Raw genomic sequence first — 15,454 nt, forward strand, 5'->3', positions numbered from 1 at the left:
GTGTGTGTGTGTGTGTGTGTGTGTGTGTGTCTCAGACGGTGAAGGGTGACCTGGAGGTGAAGAGACCGACCATGGACAAGCTGTGTTCTCTGTGCCAGGACCTGGTCTCCTCAGTGAAGAACAAAGAGGTGGCCCATAAGCTGGAGGCCCGGCTGGAGAGCTTCGCCCAACGCTGGGACAAACTGGTGCAGAGCCTGGAGAGGAGCAGCTCACAGGTACCTAACCTCTCTACAGATCTGTCTATCTCTCTCTCACTGCCACTCTATCTGTCAGTCACTTCCGTGTCATCTGTCTCTCTCTTTCTATCTCTCACTACCACTCTATCTGTCAGTCACTTCCGTGTCATCTGTCTCTCTCTTTCTATCTCTCACTACCACTCTATCTGTCAGTCACTTCTGTTTCATCTGTCTTTCTCTCTTTCTATCTCTCACTACCACTCTATCTGTCAGTCACTTCCGTGTCATCTGTCTCTCTCTTTCTATCTCTCACTACCACTCTATCTGTCAGTCACTTCCGTGTCATCTGTCTCTCTCTTTCTATCTCTCACTACCACTCTATCTGTCAGTCACTTCTGTTTCATCTGTCTTTCTCTTTCTTTCTATCTCTCACTACCACTCTATCTGTCAGTTCTGTTTCATCTGTCTCTCTCTCCAGCTCAACCACGTTCTCTGTCTCTCTCTGTCTTTGTATTTCACCCCCTTTCTTTTTTTCTCTCTCTCTCCAACTATCTATTTTCCCCTTTGTCCAGGCCCATTATAATCATATGTCTCTCTCTCTCTCCAGGCCCATTATAATCATATGTCTCCAGGCCCATTATAATCATATGTCTCTCTCTCCAGGCCCATTATAATCATATGTCTCTCTCTCCAGGCCCATTATAATCATATGTCTCTCTCTCCAGGCCCATTATGATCATATGTCTCTCTCTCCAGGCCCATTATAATCATATGTCTCTCTCTCTAGGCCCATTATAATCATATGTCTCTCTCTCTAGGCCCATTATAATCATATGTCTCTCTCTCTCCAGGCCCATTATAATCATATGTCTCTCTCTCTCTCCAGGCCCATTATAATCATATGTCTCTCTCTCCAGGCCCATTATAATCATATGTCTCTCTCTCCAGGCCCATTATAATCATATGTCTCTCTCTCCAGGCCCATTATAATCATATGTCTCTCTCTCCTGGCACATTAAAATCATATGTCTCTCTCTCCAGGCCCATTATAATCATATGTCTCTCTTTCTCCAGGCCCATTATAATCATATGTCTCTCTCTCTCCAGGCCCATTATAATCATATGTCTCTCTCTCTCTCTAGGTCCATTATAATCATATGTCTCTCTCTCCAGGCCCATTATAATCATATGTCTCTCTCTCCAGGCCCATTATAATCAAATGTCTCTCTCTCCAGGCCCATTATAATCATATGTCTCTCTCTCTCCAGGCCCATTATAATCATATGTCTCTCTCTCTCCAGGCCCATTATAATCATATGTCTCTCTCTCCAGGCCCATTATAATCATATGTCTCTCTCTCCAGGCCCATTATAATCATATGTCTCTCTCTCCAGGCCCATTATAATCATATGTCTCTCTCTCCTGGCACATTAAAATCATATGTCTCTCTCTCCAGGCCCATTATAATCATATGTCTCTCTTTCTCCAGGCCCATTATAATCATATGTCTCTCTCTCTCCAGGCCCATTATAATCATATGTCTCTCTCTCCAGGCCCATTATAATCATATGTCTCTCTCTCCAGGCCCATTATAATCAAATGTCTCTCTCTCCAGGCCCATTATAATCATATGTCTCTCTCTCTCCAGGCCCATTATAATCATATGTCTCTCTCTCTCCAGGCCCATTATAATCATATGTCTCTCTCTCCAGGCCCATTATAATCATATGTCTCTCTCTCCAGGCCCATTATAATCATATGTCTCTCTCTCCAGGCCCATTATAATCAAATGTCTCTCTCTCCAGGCCCATTATAATCATATGTCTCTCTCTCTCCAGGCCCATTATAATCATATGTCTCTCTCTCTCCAGGCCCATTATAATCATATGTCTCTCTCTCCAGGCCCATTATAATCATATGTCTCTCTCCCCAGGCCCATTATAATCATATGTCTCTCTCTCCAGGCCCATTATGATCATATGTCTCTCTCTCCTGGCCCATTATAATCATATGTCTCTCTCTCTCCAGGCCCATTATAATCATATGTCTCTCTCTCTCTCTAGGTCCATTATAATCACATGTCTCTCTCTCCAGGCCCATTATAATCATATGTCTCTCTTTCTCCAGGCCCATTATAATCATATGTCTCTCTCTCTCCAGGCCCATTATAATCATATGTCTCTCTCTCTCTAGGTCCATTATAATCATATGTCTCTCTCTCCAGGCCCATTATAATCATATGTCTCTCTCTCCAGGCCCATTATAATCAAATGTCTCTCTCTCCAGGCCCATTATAATCATATGTCTCTCTCTCCAGGCCCATTATAATCATATGCATCTCTCTCTCCAGGCCCATTATAATCATATGTCTCTCTCTTTCCAGGCCCATTATAATCATATGTCTCTCTCTCCAGGCCCATTATAATCATATGTCTCTCTCTCCAGGTCCATTATAATCATATGTCTCTCTCTTCAGGCCCATTATAATCATATGTCTCTCTCTTCAGGCCCATTATAATCATATGTCTCTCTCTCCAGGCCCATTATAATCATATGTCTCTCTCTTCAGGCCCATTATAATCATATGTCTCTCTCTCCAGGCCCATTATAATCATATGTCTCTCTCTCCAGGCCCATTATAATCATATGCATCTCTCTCTCCAGGCCCATTATAATCATATTATTTGACCCTAGTTGTAGTGTTGTGTCTTCATTAGCCCAGTGTTAATCAACCACCTCTAGCATCCATCAGCTGTCAGCCAGCTGCTATCTCACATCTCACGGTCGCCATGGCAGCACGACACTCCAATATCACTGTTTGACCAATCTATTAGCCTGTCTGTCATACATCTATTTTGTCCCTGACCATAATGTGTGAGGGCATATTCATATTCAACAAACCAGACCTGGGTTCAAATACTATTTGAAATCATTTCAAATATTTTATCTGTGCTTGACTGGGCTTGTCTGGCTTTCTGGATCATTAGAATAGTTCCAAAACAGCAAACTTTGCCCATCCGGGACCCATCCAGGCTATTGCAAACACTCAGCGTTCATGAGAGATATCAAATAGTATTTGAACCCAGGTCTGCCACACACTTTGGTCATGTACAATGGAATTAAAAATGCACTCCATGATCTTAAGCTCAACAAATTCTAAACACATAGTTTCAATTGGATTTGTAACATAGCATACGAATTGATTTTTAATTTATTTTGCACAACTACAAGATCACAACTACAAGAGAGAAGGTCTCCCAGGCATATTGCTGTACACAAACAATTCTTTGCTTTCTTACTTTTAGGATAGAAACAAATCCCCTGGATCTCTGGTGTATGTGTGTTTGTGTCCTGACCTGTCTGTCTGTCTGTGAGCTGACACTGATGTTGTGTGTGTTTGTGCCTTGACACTGTGTGTGTACCTGCTCTTTGACACGTGTGTGTGTGTTTTAGATCTCGCTGGCTGTAACCACGGTGCAGACCGCGCAGACGAAGCTGACACACTCGGTGACGGCGAGCGTATCCAAGGTGACGACGCGTGAGAAGGTGGTGGTGAAGAATACTAAAGCAGCGCTGCCCTCTCCACCGCCCCAGAAGAAGAGACAGATTGTTGTCGAATCAGAGCTCAGGAAAAGGTGAGGTGGCAGGCTCCTCCAGTCACTTTTCTGCAGAATCACCAGGGGGTGTGGCCAAACAGGGGGTGTAGACGTATTATAGTCTTGGTGACTTTGAACGATAGCAGGAATTCGATCGTGACTTTGAGCGATAGCAGGAATTCGATCGTGACTTTGAGCGATAGCAGGAATTCGATCGTGACTTTGAGCGATAGCAGGAATTCGATCGTGACTTTGAGCGATAGCAGGAATTCGATCGTGACTTTGAGCGATAGCAGGAATTTGATCGTTGCATATCCTGATTTAATGCTGAGTCTAGTGTGTAGTGTGACGTGCGGGAAAAATCCATTATCTACAACGATTGAATTCCGGGCCTAAAGACAATATTCCAGCTGTCAGCCAGTCTCTGGAGACGTACCAAATGAAACACTATTCACTACATAGTGCAGTAGTTTTGACCAGAGACCTATGTTCCCCTTCTCCCTCTGTACTCAAGCTAGTCTCTCTCTCTCTTGTCCCTGGCCGGCCTGAGACAGGCTGACTAACAGGTAGGTTTGGATTATGTCTCTAGTCTGACTCAACCACTATTGAGTAGTTCAGTTTCTCAGTTGGTGCTGTGTATCTTAGCGAGTACAGATGAATGCCTTAGATGTCTGGGATGTGATGTGGAGACAGTGTCCGGTACAGTTGTTGTAACTGGTCATGTGTGGTCGTGTAGAGCACTGAGAATTAGACAGAGTGTGTGTCTTCAGGTTTAGTAGGAGAATCGCACAACCATAAACAACTGGATCACAGAGGAAGAAATAGAAGAAGAGGTATATCTGCAGGTGTAGCTGGTGAACAGGTTGTACCAAAGTTGTCCTAACGTTGTCCTAACCTTGGGAGCGTTATACCAGCGCAGGGATTGACTTTGTGTTCTGTGTGTGTTCAGGTTTGACATGGACTTCACTGAGCTGCACAGTTTCATCACGCGCTCCAAGGCCATCCTACAGAGCCCAGAGTTCTCCATGTCCAGGAAGGAGGGCAGCGTACAGGAGCTCCACGATAAAGTCCTGGTGAGGTCATAGGTCATGCAGCCTTACCCATAATGCACCGCACAATGCAGTGTTACCCAAAATGCACCATACCTCATTACTCAGCCACTACACTGTCAGCCTGTCACTATGGCCATGATGTATCACTTTTTCCATCCCTCTTTGTTTCTCTGTCTCTTGTCTCCCTCTGTCTCTCTATGTCTCCTGTCTCCCAATCTCTCTCTCTCTCTCTCTCTCTCTCTCTCTCTCTCTCTCTCTCTCTCTCTCTCTCTCTCTCTCTCTCTCTCTCTCTCTCAGGCGATAGAGAGGGAGAGGCCAGAGAAGTTGCGGAAGCTTCAGGAAGCAACTCGTTCAGCACAGGCTTTGCTCGATCAGCTGGCGAGCGGTAAATGAAACACACCCACGCCACACACCGCCACACAGACACCCACCCACCGCCGGCTGTCCCCATGGCAACTCTCCTCTACCTGTCGTCTGTCCCCTCGTCGTTGTTTCCATAGCAACCGTTGTCTCTGCCCTTGTTATGAGACTCCATGGGCGAGGAGCCCTGCGTCTCATGTCACCTCCTCTGCTCTCCTCTGTCCTTGTATCATTGTTAACAAGTCATAGAGGACAAACATTGTCTTCCTCCCAAATGGCACTCTATTCCACGTGTAGTGCACTACTTTTGACCAGAGCCCATAGGAGACCTGGTCAAATGTAGTGCACTTCATAGGGAATAGGGTGCCATTTGGGACGCAGGCACTGCATAGCGACCGGGCCTACTGTCTCACCCTGCCTCCGAGTCAGAGGTTCTGAATAGAAGAACACTTGAACCCAACTGGAACACCAAAGGTATCGGTGCTGTGAACAGGGTTTTCACTTTCTCTTGTTGTTGCACTGAAACGCTGAAGGTATGGATTTGTATTGAACATTTCAATTCAATCCTGTGTAATGGTGGCGTTTACCTGACAACAGCGTGGTTTAATATGTGCTGTTGTCTTGTAAAGAGGGGCCGGTTATACAAGGATTGATTTCATATGATTGTCTGTGAAAGCGGTGTAGTACTGGGTACTTCAGTCTTCTCTCTGTTGATTACACTGTGTTATTACCAATGAATGGACAGACCGTTCAGGTTGAATCGGCTCAGATTGTTGACTCCCTAGGGCCCTAGTTATGACGAAGCAGGGGCTTGATTGATCAATAGATAGATAGAGAGAGAGAGAGAGAGAGAGAGAGAGAGAGAGAGAGAGAGAGAGAGAGAGAGAGAGAGAGAGAGAGAGAGAGAGAGAGAGAGAGACAGAGAGACAGAGACACAGAGACACAGAGACACAGAGAGACAGAGAGACAGAGAGACAGATGCCTTCAGAAAGTATTCACACCCCTTGACTTTTTCCACATTTTGTTGTGTTACAGCCTGAATTTAAAATTGATTAAATTTAGATTTTGTGTCACTGGCCTACACACGATACCCCAAAACCTGTAATTAGGTTTTTAGAAATGTTTAGAAATGAATTCAAGTGAAAAGCAGAGTATTCAACCTCTTTGTTATGGCAAGCCTAAAAAAGTTCAGGTGTAAACATTTACTTAAGATATCACATAATAAGTTGCATGGACTCACTCTGTGTGCAATAATAGTTTATAACATGATTTTTGAATGACTTCCTCGTCTCTGTACCCCACACATGCAAGGTCCCTCAGTTGACCAGTGAATTTCAAACACAAATTCAACCACAAAGACCAGATAGGTTTTTCCAATGCCTCACAAAGAAGGGCACCTATTGATGGATGAAAATTAAAACAGCAGACATTGAATATCCCTTTGAGCATGGTGCGGTGATTAATTACACTTTGGATGGTGTATCAGTACACCCAGTCACTACACAGATACAGGCGTCCATCCTAACTCAGTTGCCGGAGAGGAAGGAAACCGCTCAGGGATTTCACCATGAGGCCAATGGTGACTTTAAAACAGTTACAGAGTTTAATGGCTGTGATAGGAGAAAACTGAGGATGGATCAACAACATTGTAGTTACTCCACAATATTAGCCTAATAAAGAATTATTACAGAATTACAGAATAAAAATATTCAAAAATATGCCTCCTGTTTGCAATAAACCACTAAAGTAAAACTGCAACAAAAAAACACATTACTGAGTACCTCTCTTTAGTACCTCTCATGGTTTGTTGTTAGTTTATTGTTTATTTGTTTTTGTCTTTGCTAAGTTTCTTAAATTATGTGGAACTCAACATCCGCTGCGCCTTGGTCCGATATTTATTCCAGCGAACGTGACAACAAATAGGACAGCACTCCGGTAAATAAACTTGAATTGACATATTTTTATTGCAGCACGAATGTTTCGGGTATGAGCCCTTCTTCAGTGTGCAAAGCAATAGCAATCAAAGTCACAACAACAAGATCACATAGGTGGGCATAATTCTAAATTCACAGTCAGTTTTGGCCCAATCAAGAGATCCCAGCAGAGGAAGCTGTGGGGGAAACATGATAATCAAATAAAGATAGACACACAATATAATTGCATTATGATGTCATTACCTAAATGTTTTGACTTTTTATAACCTACTACAAAAAACATACTACAAAAAAATTGAAAAATAACATTCCTCATTAATGCCTGCTGGGACAAGAGTAGCTATGCGTGACCAGTATGTCTTTGGAGAAATCATTGATCCCTATCTTCTCCCATAGAACAATTAAATGCCCATATAATAGAAGGTACTTAGTTCATAATTATGGCTGTTGAAATGCCTGGCAACAGGTGATTTTTTCCGTCATGTTTTGCGAATAGAGCTCTTATTCTCACATATCCTTGTCGTAAGTTCACGTTTGTTCTCACCCACATAATACAAGTGACCGGAACACTTGAGGACATGTACAACATATTTCATGTTACATGTTATTCTACCTGGAACCTTCCTCTGGGCATAGTGGAACAGTGGACAGTTGTGACAAGGAAACTGCCGTCAGGAAACTGATAGACATAAATTATTGTTTCTGAGACAAAGTCTGACCTTACTAAACAATCCTGGAAATTTTAGGGTCTTACAGCAAAACCTCCGGGGATTCAAAGGCTTTACCAAAGCTGGGGTCACTGTGTAATATGTGCCAATGTCTATTAAAACCACTTCCTGGATGGACCTTGAAATGGGACGGTAGGTGGACACCAACGTTGCAGAGGGAGGAGAGGGATTTTTGGCGTTGCAGAATGCATTTCCGCGCACTTTGTCTTACTCAATAATTCTTCTTTATAACCTCTTGTTTTGAATCGTTCACATAAATCTTTGGCATGTACATCCAATGATGAATCAGAGTCACACATGCGCCTAATGAGAAGGAGTTGGCTGTATAGTCAGATGTTTTTAATGAAGGTGATAACTGCTGAGATGACTGGCGTTTCTATCTGTTTCTCAGTAGGCCGTTACCATCTTGCCTAACCAAAACATCCAAACAGGAAACATGTTCTTTATCGGACTCAAACGCAAATGTAATGGACGGCATCCTCCTTGCCATCAATATATCTCATAAACACTGTGATAAACTTAGAATAGGGAAGAAGAGAACTTGTTGTTGTGACATTGATTGCCACTCGCCTTGCACGCTGAAGAAGGGCTCGTACCCCAAACGTTCGTGAGACAATAAAAATATGTCAATGTGAGTTTAGTTAACGGAGTGCTGTCTATTTCTGTTCATTGGATTATATACGAGGATTCAACACCTGATTTAAGTTTCTATAAGATGGAGTCGAGCACGTTGGTCATCTTTTCATCAACTGTTTGTGAACGTAGCTCCTCTAACAACGACGTATGAAGATGTTGACAGACTTACTGAAGCCTGAGGTAGAGTCTGATTCCAGCAAGATACTGTTCCCATTGGACACCTGGGAGATTCAGGGGAATCGTATTCTGGACGGTTGGAGCAGCTCCATAAGACAGAAACAAGGTCTCTCCTACATGGTACAGTGTTATCCCAGTATTGGCGCCTAAGGATTAACAAGGAACCTATTCTGGGACGATAAGAAGTGTAAGAAGTGGTCCGTTTTGTAAGAAGTGGTGAGATAATGAGATATTTCTGTATTACATGTTTAAGAAATGTGCAAACATTTCTAAAAATATGTTTTCACTTTGTCATGATGGGCTATTGTGATGTCATTATGGGGTATTGTGATGTCATTATGGGCTATTGTGATGTCATTATGGGGTATTGTGATGTCATTATGGGGTATTGTGATGTCATTATGGGGTATTGTGATGTCATTATGGGGTATTGTGATGTCATTATGGGGTATTGTGATGTCATTATGGGGTATTGTGTGTAGATGGGTGAGAGAAAAAAATCTATTTAATCCATTTTGAATTCAGGCTGTAACACAACAAAATGTTGAATAAGTCAAGGGGTGTGAATACTTTCTGATGGCACTGCAGATAGATAGACGGACAGACAGACAGACTGACGGACAGGTGGATAGATAAGTCATTGACTGTAACATCTGTGCGGTTGTGTCTGTCCCTCCAGAGGGTGGTAGTAGGAGGGCTGATGACATCCAGAAAGCAGCCGAGGAGCTCAACACTCGCTGGGATGGGTTCTGTGCCCTGCTGGCTGAGAGGCTGGAGTGGCTGGCCTACCAGAGCAAGATCCTGGCCTTCTATAACCTCTGGCAGCAACTGGAGCAAGCTGTAGTCAACTCTGAGAACTGGCTGAAGGTCCAGCAGCCACCGGCCTCAGAGCCTGAACCTCTGAAGCATCAACTGGAGCGCTGCAGAGTGAGGAGTGGGGGGGGAAAGGGGTAGTGTCTGTGGAGGGAGGGAGGGAGGGAGGGCAGAATTAGGCAGATACCCGCTAATTATCAAAATCCAGAAAAGAGCCGTTAAATTCTATAACTCCCTAAAAGGAAGTGATTCCCAAACCTTCCATAACAAAGCCATCACCTACAGAGATATGAACCTGGAGAAGAGTCCCCTAAGCAAGCTGGTCCTGGGGCTCTGTTCACAAACACAAACAGACCCCACAGAGTCCCAGGACAGCAACACAATTAGACCCAACCATATCATGAGAAAACAAAAAGATAATTACTTGACACATTAGAAATAATTATTTTTTTAAATGAGCAAGCTAGAATGCTATTTGGCCCTAAACAGAGAGTACACAGTGGCAGAATACCTGACCACTGTGACTGACCCAAACTTAAGGAAAGCTTTGACTATGTACAGACTCAGTGAGCATAGCCTTGCTATTGAGAAAGGCCGCTGTAGACAGACCTGGCTCTCAAGAGAAGACAGGCTATGTGCACACTGCCCACAAAATGAGGTGGAAACTGAGCTGCACTTCCTAACCTCCTGCCCAATGTATGACCATATTAGAGAGACATATTTCCCTCAGATTACACAGATCCATAAAGAATTAGAAAACAAACCCGATTTTGATAAAATCCCATATCTACTGGGTGAAATACCACAGTGTGACATCACAGCAGCAAGATTTGTGACCTGTTGCCACAAGAAAAGGGCAAACGGTGAAGAACAAACACCATTGTAAATACAACCCATATTTATGATTATTTATTTTCCCTTTTGTACTTAAACATTTGCACATTGTTACAACATTATGACATTTGAAATGTCTTTATTCTTTTGGAACTTCTGTATGTGTAATGTTTACTGTTCATTTTTATTGTTAATTTCACTTTTGTATATTATCTACTTCACTTGCTTTGGCAATGTTAACATATTAAGCCCCTTGAATTGAATTGATCGAGAGAGAGAGTGTGTGTGAAGGGACAGTGTGTGTGTGTGTGAGAGAGAGAGAGAGAGAGAGAGAGAGAGAGAGAGAGAGAGAGAGAGAGAGAGAGAGAGAGAGAGAGAGAGAGAGAGAGAGAGTGAGAGAGAGAGAGAGAGAGAGAGAGAGAGAGAGAGAGAGAGAGGGAGAGAGAGAGAGAGAGAGAGAGAGAGAGAGAGAGAGTAAGAGAGAGAGTAAGAGAGAGAGAGAGCGAGAGAGAGACTATACGTCTGTATGTCTGTCAAGTGCAAGGTTTATTTTCAACTCTATTTTAACACACCTGATTCATCTGTGTACACACGCACACACACACACACACACACACACACACACACACACACACACACACACACACACACACACACACACACACACACACACACACACACACACACACACACACACACACACACACACACACACACACACACACACACATAAATGTGCACGTGTGGGGTTGGAGCAAAAACCTGCATCCCTAGTAGCTTTCCAAGAGGAGAGATGACCACCTCTTGTGTAGTGTGTTAGTTGGTCCTGTCCTATCTCCTGTTGTACAGCTGTTTAGTTAGGTGAGTCACTGCTCATAGTTGGTCCTGTCCTGTCTCCTGTTGTATAGCTGTTTAGTTAGGTGAGTCACTGCTCATAGTTGGTCCTGTCCGGTCTCCTGTTGTATAGCTCTTTAGTTAGGTGAGTCACTGCTCATAGTTGGTCCTGTTCTGTCTCCTGTTGTATAGCTGTTTAGTTAGGTGAGTCACTGCTCATAGTTGGTCCTGTCCTGTCTCCTGTTGTATAGCTGTTTAGTTAGGTGAGTCACTGCTCATAGTTGGTCCTGTCCTGTCTCCTGTTGTATAGCTGTTTAGTTAGGTGAGTCACTGCTCATAGTTGGTCCTGTCCTGTCTCCTGTTGTATAGCTGTTTAGTTAGGTGAGTCACTGCTCATAGTTGGTCCTGTCCTGTCTCCTGTTGTATAGCTGTTTAGTTAGGTGAGTCACTGCTCATAGTTGGTCCTGTCCTGTCTCCTGTTGTATAGCTGTTTAGTTAGGTGAGTCACTGCTCATAGTTGGTCCTGTCCTGTCTCCTGTTGTATAGCTGTTTAGTTAGGTGAGTCACTGCTCATAGTTGGTCCTGTCCTGTCTCCTGTTGTATAGCTGTTTAGTTAGGTGAGTCACTGCTCATAGTTGGTCCTGTCCTGTCTCCTGTTGTATAGCTGTTTAGTTAGGTGAGTCACTGCTCATAGTTGGTCCTGTCCTGTCTCCTGTTGTATAGCTGTTTAGTTAGGTGAGTCACTGCTCATAGTTGGTCCTGTCCTGTCTCCTGTTGTATAGCTGTTTAGTTAGGTAAGTCACTGCTCATAGTTGGTCCTGTCCTGTCTCCTGTTGTACAGCTGTTTAGTTAGGTGAGTCACTGCTCATAGTTGGTCCTGTCCTGTCTCCTGTTGTACAGCTGTTTAGTTAGGTAAGTCAATGCTCATAGTTGGTCCTGTCCTGTCTCCTGTTGTATAGCTGTTTAGTTAGGTGAGTCACTGCTCATAGTTGGTCCTGTCCTGTCTCCTGTTGTATAGCTGTTTAGTTAGGTGAGTCACTGCTCATAGTTGGTCCTGTCCTGTCTCCTGTTGTACAGCTGTTTAGTTAGGTGAGTCACTGCTCATAGTTGGTCCTGTCCTGTCTCCTGTTGTATAGCTGTTTAGTTAGGTGAGTCACTGCTCATAGTTGGTCCTGTCCTGTCTCCTGTTGTATAGCTGTTTAGTTAGGTGAGTCACTGCTCATAGTTGGTCCTGTCCTGTCTCCTGTTGTATAGCTGTTTAGTTAGGTGAGTCACTGCTCATAGTTGGTCCTGTCCTGTCTCCTGTTGTATAGCTGTTTAGTTAGGTGAGTCACTGCTCATAGTTGGTCCTGTCCTGTCTCCTGTTGTACAGCTGTTTAGTTAGGTGAGTCACTGCTCATAGTTGGTCCTGTCCTGTCTCCTGTTGTACAGCTGTTTAGTTAGGTGAGTCACTGCTCATAGTTGGTCCTGTCCTGTCTCCTGTTGTATAGCTGTTTAGTTAGGTGAGTCACTGCTCATAGTTGGTCCTGTCCTGTCTCCTGTTGTATAGCTGTTTAGTTAGGTGAGTCACTGCTCATAGTTGGTCCTGTCCTGTCTCCTGTTGTACAGCTGTTTAGTTAGGTAAGTCAGAAGACCCCACCCCCCCCATAGGAAGACCCCACCCCTCCCCTCCATAGGAAGACCCCAGGAAGACCCCCGCTCCCACACACACTCGTCCACCGCTGCTGAAACAAATCGTAGGGGAAACACTTCATACAGTGTCGTTCAGTATTCATACAACAATATTCTCTGTTCTGTATTCACCACAGAGAAAACACATTGCCACTGGGAAGGTTTGCCATAAATATTTAATTGTAATAAAATCTAAATTTGACTATTTTGTAATGAATGGCTCATAACAACAGCAGAACAGCACAAAGCTGTAATGAGATGTTAATGTATTGTGTCGACTCTGATAGATTAGACTTGGATACTAAGACCCCCTCTGGTAGATTAGACTTGGATACTAAGACCCCCTCTGGTAGATTAGACTTGGATACTAAGACCCCCTCTGATAGATTAGACTTGGATACTAAGACCCCCTCTGATAGATTAGACTTGGATACTAAGACCCCCTCTGATAGATTAGACTTGGATACTAAGACCCCCTCTGATAGATTAGACTTGGATACTAAGACCCCCTCTGGTAGATTAGACTTGGATACTAAGACCCCCTCTGGTAGATTACACTTGGATACTAAGACCCCTCTGATAGATTAGACTTGGATACTAAGACCCCCTCTGATAGATTAGACTTGGATACTAAGACCCCGTCTGGTAGATTAGACTTGGATACTAAGACCCCCTCTGATAGATTAGACTTGGATACTAAGACCCCCTCTGATAGATTAGACTTGGATACTAAGACCCCCTCTGGTAGATTAGACTTGGATACTAAGACCCCCTCTGGTAGATTATACTTGGATACTAAGACCCCCTCTGGTAGATTAGACTTGGATACTAAGACCCCCTCTGGTAGATTAGACTTGGATACTAAGACCCCCTCTGGTAGATTAGACGTGGATACTAAGACCCCCTCTGGTAGATTAGACTTGGATACTAAGACCCCCTCTGGTAGATTAGACTTGGATACTAAGACCCCCTCTGGTAGATTAGACTTGGATACTAAGACCCCTCTGATAGATTAGACTTGGATACTAAGACCCCCTCTGGTAGATTAGACTTGGATACTAAGACCCCCTCTGATAGATTAGACTTGGATACTAAGACCCCCTCTGGTAGATTAGACTTGGATACTAAGACCCCCTCTGATAGATTAGACTTGGATACTAAGACCCCTCTAGTAAATTAGACTTGGATACTAAGACCCCTCAAATAGATTAGACTTGAATACTAAGACCCCCTCTGGTAGATTAGACTTGGATACTAAGACCCCCTCTGGTAGATTAGACTTGGATACTAAGACCCCCTCTGATAGATTAGACTTGGATACTAAGACCCTCTCTGGTAGATTAGACTTGGATACTAAGACCCCCTCTGATAGATTAGACTTGGATACTAAGACCCCTCAAATAGATTAGACTTGGATACTAAGACCCCCTCTGGTAGATTAGACTTGGATACTAAGACCCCTCTGATAGATTAGACTTGGATACTAAGACCCCCTCTGGTAGATTAGACTTGGATACTAAGACCCCCTCTGATAGATTAGACTTGGATACTAAGACCCCCTCTGGTAGATTAGACTTGGATACTAAGACCCCCTCTGGTAGATTAGACTTGGATACTAAGACCCCCTCTGATAGATTAGACTTGGATACTAAGACCCCCTCTGGTAGATTAGACTTGGATACTAAGACCCCTCAAATAGATTAGACTTGGATACTAAGACCCCTCAAATAGATTAGACTTGAATACTAAGACCCCCTCTGGTAGATTAGACTTGGATACTAAGACCCCCTCTGGTAGATTAGACTTGGATACTAAGACCCCCTCTGGTAGATTAGACTTGGATACTAAGACCCCCTCTGGTAGATTAGACTTGGATACTAAGACCCCCTCTGGTAGATTAGACTTGGATACTAAGACCCCCTCTGATAGATTAGACTTGGATACTAAGACCCCCTCTGGTAGATTAGACTTGGATACTAAGACCCCTCAAATAGATTAGACTTGGATACTAAGACCCCCTCTGGTAGATTAGACTTGGATACTAAGACCCCCTCTGATAGATTAGACTTGGATACTAAGACCCCCTCTGATAGATTAGACTTGGATACTAAGACCCCCTCTGATAGATTAGACTTGGATACTAAGACCCCCTCTGATAGATTAGACTTGGATACTAAGACCCCCTCTGATAGATTAGACTTGGATACTAAGACCCCCTCTGGTAGATTAGACTTGGATACTAAGACCCCTCAAATAGATTAGACTTGGATACTAAGACCCCTCAAATAGATTAGACTTGAATACTAAGACCCCCTCTGGTAGATTAGACTTGGATACTAAGACCCCCTCTGATAGATTAGACTTGGATACTAAGACCCCCTCTGATAGATTAGACTTGGATACTAAGACCCCCTCTGATAGATTAGACTTGGATACTAAGACCTAATCTGATTATTTATATATACAGTTGAAGTCGGAAGTTTACATACACCTTAGCCAAATACATTTAAACTCAGTTTTTCACAATTCCTGACATTTAATCCTAGTAACAATGCCCTGTTTTAGGTCAGTTAGGTTCAATTCTTTATTTTAAGAATGTGAAATATCAGAATAATAGTAGAGAGAATGATTTATTTCAGCTTT

General features: G+C 43.4%; 1 protein-coding gene across 1 annotated transcript in view; it reads left to right on the forward strand.

Moving 5' to 3' along the window:
* dmd (dystrophin) overlaps positions 1-15,454 on the forward strand; it is a 290,129-nt gene that overhangs the window by 107,072 nt on the left and 167,603 nt on the right. The window contains exons 15-19 of the mRNA XM_071330767.1: positions 36-215; positions 3,630-3,811; positions 4,722-4,845; positions 5,122-5,209; positions 9,339-9,586. Of these exons, the coding sequence (XP_071186868.1) occupies positions 36-215; positions 3,630-3,811; positions 4,722-4,845; positions 5,122-5,209; positions 9,339-9,586 (822 nt within the window). The remainder of the gene's footprint in view (positions 1-35; positions 216-3,629; positions 3,812-4,721; positions 4,846-5,121; positions 5,210-9,338; positions 9,587-15,454) is intronic.

This window comes from Salvelinus alpinus, chromosome 10, assembly GCF_045679555.1.
Source record: "Salvelinus alpinus chromosome 10, SLU_Salpinus.1, whole genome shotgun sequence".
Taxonomy (NCBI): domain Eukaryota; kingdom Metazoa; phylum Chordata; class Actinopteri; order Salmoniformes; family Salmonidae; genus Salvelinus; species Salvelinus alpinus.